Source organism: Pygoscelis adeliae, unplaced genomic scaffold (assembly GCF_000699105.1).
Source record: "Pygoscelis adeliae isolate BGI_AS28 unplaced genomic scaffold, ASM69910v1 Scaffold181, whole genome shotgun sequence".
NCBI lineage: Eukaryota > Metazoa > Chordata > Aves > Sphenisciformes > Spheniscidae > Pygoscelis > Pygoscelis adeliae.
Window position 1 is genome coordinate 296,449 of NW_008824360.1, and position 5,053 is coordinate 301,501.

The window sequence follows — 5,053 nt, forward strand, 5'->3', positions numbered from 1 at the left end:
TAATATTAATGGTGCTATAAAAGCCTGAAAAAAATTAATGCATAGCCTTGATGAATCTTGCAAACCTGAATGGTTCTATTTTACACACAAAAAGATGAGATAAGATTTATATATTTCATATATATTTATGTTTCAGCCTTTTAAGTATTTGCATACCTCAATAACCACTCTAAAAACAAAAATATTACACAGGAACATCTCTTAATAGTTTAGCCCCAGACAGAAAAATCAACTGTTGTTGAAGTTGGTGTCTTGCCATAGTATTATTCTTTGCTCCTACAATTTCTTTTGGAAAGTTTATTTAGTCTGTTCTTTAAATATTGCAGGCTGTCAATCTAAACTTGAAATTTGATGTTAACATGAGAAAACTATGTTTTAGTAACATCAAACTTATGAATAACACAAAAGAATTCAAAGTTGAAGTTGAAACTTCATCTTAAACTTTTCCCGTGCGTTCGTTACTGATGCATACACTTTCTAGTATGGAACACCAGACAAATGCATGCACGCTCTCTCTGAACAGAGTCTCCTTTAATACAAAACAAACAGGAAAGTCAACTCTAATTTTGTGGTCTGACTCAGGCCCCATTTCAAAAAGCATTTAAACATATGTTTTCAGTATCGTTCTTAGCCGAGATGCCCTCCTGAATTCAGACAAGAAGAAAAATTTCTTGGAGATACGTAAGTAAAGGTTGCAGTAAATGGTAGTGTTCCACGGCTCTGACAATACTCACATTTTGTTTGATTTCAGTAATTCTGTCAGTTCTTAATTGTGGTTTTAAAAGTAGAAAAAAATGCTTTACAAAAATGAATACTTAAATATTGAAGTATTACAGTAATCTAGCTATAATAACTTGTTGCACATTTTACATTATGCAAATATGTAGCTAAATGGGACAATACAATTGCCATGAATATGCAACAGCACAAACACAAAGGAACTCCCGAACAAAAAGAAACTAATATTTTCAGCTGAATTTATCAAAGCAGTGCCTTTCCATTTTGTAAACGTCAGTATTGCAAAACAAAGCCATCCTTTTATTCTTAGATGGACAGGAAGTCCCTACTGCTCTTTTCTTCAGAGTTAACTATCTTCTTAACTTTGATCTGATTATAAAAGCCTGCGTGAGCGCACCTGAAGGGATGTACAATGAATAGCCCACCCAATAAATGTGAGAAGTGTCTCCTTTGTCAGCTCTCCTGAAGGTGTGTGTTGCCTTTGTCATCCAGCAGAACAAAAGGAGAATTTGTCCATCAGTCAAATACAGGAGGATTAAAGAAAACAAATTTGCTTTCCTTCTGGGACTTTTATAGATGCAAATGAATTTCAGTGACTGAGTTGTTTATGCAAACACATTTTTGTAATAACATTGACTATAAAATGTGTTCTTTTCCCCTCCTGCTAAAAATATCATATGGATAATTCTTTATAGGCGGAATAAATTACCTGTTGAAGCTAAAGGTGCATTGAGTATGTGATAGCCATTCTGTCTCAGAGGATTAAAGCAATGGGATTCCCCTGTTAGCACATCACTGGTGACAGACTGGTCCATTGTTCTGTAGCAGTCTCCATAGTGGAAACAGTTTTGTATTGAGTGAAAGCTGCCTTGGTAACCTGAAAACAGATATTGCACACACACATTTTAACACTACTGCAATGGTATTAGCTCCATTTCTGTCACAGTATTTCATTACTATTGTGGGGGTTTTTAGTTCCTCAGTTTTAACTACGGAAAAATGATCATGCTATTCTATAAGGCGTAATAATAGAAAAGCTACATCAGACTCGGTCCCACAAGGTGGTGTGGACTGTGATCCCCGTCAAGCGGAAATCTCAAGGATGTGCTTCATTTCAAGCAATAGATCAGCTGAACGCAGTCAACAGCCCACTTGTGCTCAAAGCTAAGCAGTAAGCACTCCACTGGATCAGGTCCAGGATGCTCAGCTCCTAAGAGAATGTGTCTATAATGAATTACTTTTAATTTAAATACAATAATGCAGTATTTAAATTAATAGCACTGCTTTGTTTTCAGTTGAGTAAAGTCTTTTCCCATCCAGTGTGTGTTATGCCCTGCTGGAGACAGCGGTATTTATTCGAAATACCTTTAGGAGTACCTTAAACGGCTCCTTTCGCAGACTGCTCTTATTTCAAATGAAACCCCTTCCACTGAACACAGGCGGCCACAGTCTGCAAGTAAAATTGAACTAGAGGTGCAGGACTGACTCCAGACGGACATCAGGTGAAGACTCTGAGTTCAGCTAGAGGCTCTTCTTGCTTCTGAAAAGTTCTGAGATAAATCTGTATGTTCTCTGGCTGCCTCGGTCAATCTGCTTTTGGGGCATGTTTGATTTTTGTCCCCCGCATACACTACATTTCTTATGTCCTGCTTCTTTTCAAAGTATCGTATTACCAGTGGACCAGCAGTTTGGTTTATGCCAGCAGAAGTTGTGAGTGAGTTGTACACAACAAAATAAGATATTTAACAGTAAAGGACAAATGAATTGTTGAGGAAGGAATTTTACAACTTACAAGTTTGTGCCAACATCCTACAAGAAAATGTTATTTGCTCCCATAAGGATGACCTCAAAGCATGCCACAAGATTTATACCAACCATGGCCTGATTTAATTCTCTTCCGTCCTCCTGCCTCAATAACCGCTTCCTGATTCCAGGTGCATCGCACACTAATTGCACATTCATATTAACTATCCCTTTTCCTACCATCTCTGAAAGTCCCTTCTGAAATGATGCTCCTTCCCTTATATGTGACTGAAGTCAACCAAGTCAGGCTTAAAGTTTAGTAGAACGTGCCATCAGGATTTTCCTCTAATTGCCAGAAAAAATATGGAGCTGTTGTCTTTCTTCCCTCAGTCTTACTCAGACTGAAACATTTCCTAAGGAACTACTGCAAAAGCTCCAGGTAGTTCAGTCAAACACAGACACAACCAGATCTTCAGCTGATAGAAGTTGGCACAGCTCCACTCACCCGTGGAAGACTTGACTTGCTGAGCCAGTCGTGCAGCTATTCAGCCAGTTTGTTTAGAAATGAAATACCTGTGCCTATCACTAGAGCGCCTGGGTGCTGTACGGGGTGGAATTTGTCCCTTACAAATCATGCAGTGTATAACCTTCTTCCTGTTAAGAAAGATCTCCTGTCTTTTTCTACATTTTCCCTTTACTACCAAAGTTTGACCAAGTAGATAGTATCGGGCAAAGCTCAGGGTCTGTCTGTTCCGTCTGGTCATGTTTCCTAAGGTGGTAATAAATAAGGCTAAGTGAGGCAATTCTTTAGTAGAAATGCAATGAATTCATCGAGTGGTGAGAGATTTGCTCTGAAGTTTCACAGTTTAATATGTGTTTTGGCAGAATCTGCAAGGATTAGATGATTCATTTCTTGAGAACCTATGATCCTCCACCACAAAATACCTAAATTGTTGATATCCATGATTGGTGAAGTACTAATGGATGACTATATTAGATAAAGACACTGTGCACACTGTACCAAAGCTGTTCATATTTGCTGCTATTTAGAAGAGAGCCCAGAAATTTGGAAAGCTGAGTATTAAATGATGCATGTCCTTCCTCGGAATAAATAGCCACCTATATTTACTGCCTGGAGAGTCTGGCTCAAAAAACCGAAGAGCTCTTATAAGAGGCAAGCAAAGCCACCTTTTGATGTGGTTTTAGGTACAGTGCTTTATTGATTGGCTTTTGATAATTATCCTGACTTTTCTGTTTACAAAACATGAACTCCTTGCTGTAAGCCTTCTAAAAATATACCCCTTTGAGATGAGCAGTGAAAAAAATGAGACACTTGGCTTCAGATGAGGTATAACTGGTTGCAGAGAGCACTTATATGCATTGATAGAGAAAAAACTGAACCTTTTCCAGAATGTCTGCTATACACATCACTTCTAGGGAAGGCATGACGCGTATTTTCTCTGTCTCTGTAATTGCTGCCCTTTCGTCATGCTCCCAGGCTTGCCTTTGTTAAATCAATTAAATATCTTTATGATCTACAGGGCTGGCACAGTGGCTTAGAAAATCAGAGAACAGCCAAGCATGACAGAACTGGATTGAAACTAGTTTGATCCAGGGTTTTCTCAAGACCTATGGGTAAATGTTTCTTTTGAAGTGTTTTAAGTTACACTGTCTAGCTGCTCAGGAAAAAATACCTGAGGCAGAGAACTGCCTCCGACTCAGAAGTCTGGAAAAGAACTGCCATAAGCCATAAGCAATCAAATTCTCCTTTGGATTGCAGTATTGTGTGATAATCTGAATAGGCAGCACAAAAAGTGTTACTGGAACTATCCAATGAAGAGACATGATGTAGGAAAATACTAGTGTTATTGCACTGTTGTATTCACCAGGCCCAAATTTCTGCTAAGTGCTTCCCAAAGAAAATACAAAGAAAAAAACCATTCCTGTTCTAATGTGCTTGCAGATGTGATAAATGCAGGTGGCAAACTAAAGAAAAAAGATGGGAGCGAGGAAGGGAAAGGTTGCAGCAAGAACACTGGTCAGGTAAAACAAACCATGACACAAAAAATGGGACTTTTAACCCTTCTGACCTGAGCGGTGTAATGAAAGCTTACTTCCTTTTTCATTAGCTTCATAGAAATGATGAGACAGGGGGACCCTATAAGAAAGGGACAGAGGCTTTATGGAAGGCATTCTATGCGGGTGGAAAAAGGCACAGGGATGGCTCTGGGAGGAGCGGACTACAAGGCTGGTAGCTGCTTCCTTGAGGATGAAAGGTGAAGGAGAAAGACAGAGACTCCCAACGGCTTTTGCAATTGCAAAAGGTGAGAAAGAGGTGGAGACTCAAGACAGCTCTTCTGCATGGACAAGAGCACGGAGAAGATTATGAGTTAGGCAGTGCCTCCTTTATCCCCTGTGCAGGCATCTTGCACCAGACAGTTCGCTGCCTGGTTGGAGACCTGTCAGCAAGCACTTGTATTTCTCTCCTGTGTGCTTACATGACTCATCTTCAGAATAATCCCTCACATGACTGCACGGAGGTTTCATGGGGAGTGACAGCGGCAGCGGTTTC

At 39.5% G+C, this 5,053-nt stretch overlaps 1 protein-coding gene across 1 annotated transcript in view; it reads right to left on the minus strand.

Moving 5' to 3' along the window:
• Positions 1-5,053, minus strand: part of GLIS1 (GLIS family zinc finger 1) — a 112,925-nt gene that overhangs the window by 2,381 nt on the left and 105,491 nt on the right. The window contains exon 8 of the mRNA XM_009319786.1: positions 1,448-1,615. Within this exon, the coding sequence (XP_009318061.1) occupies positions 1,448-1,615 (168 nt within the window). The remainder of the gene's footprint in view (positions 1-1,447; positions 1,616-5,053) is intronic.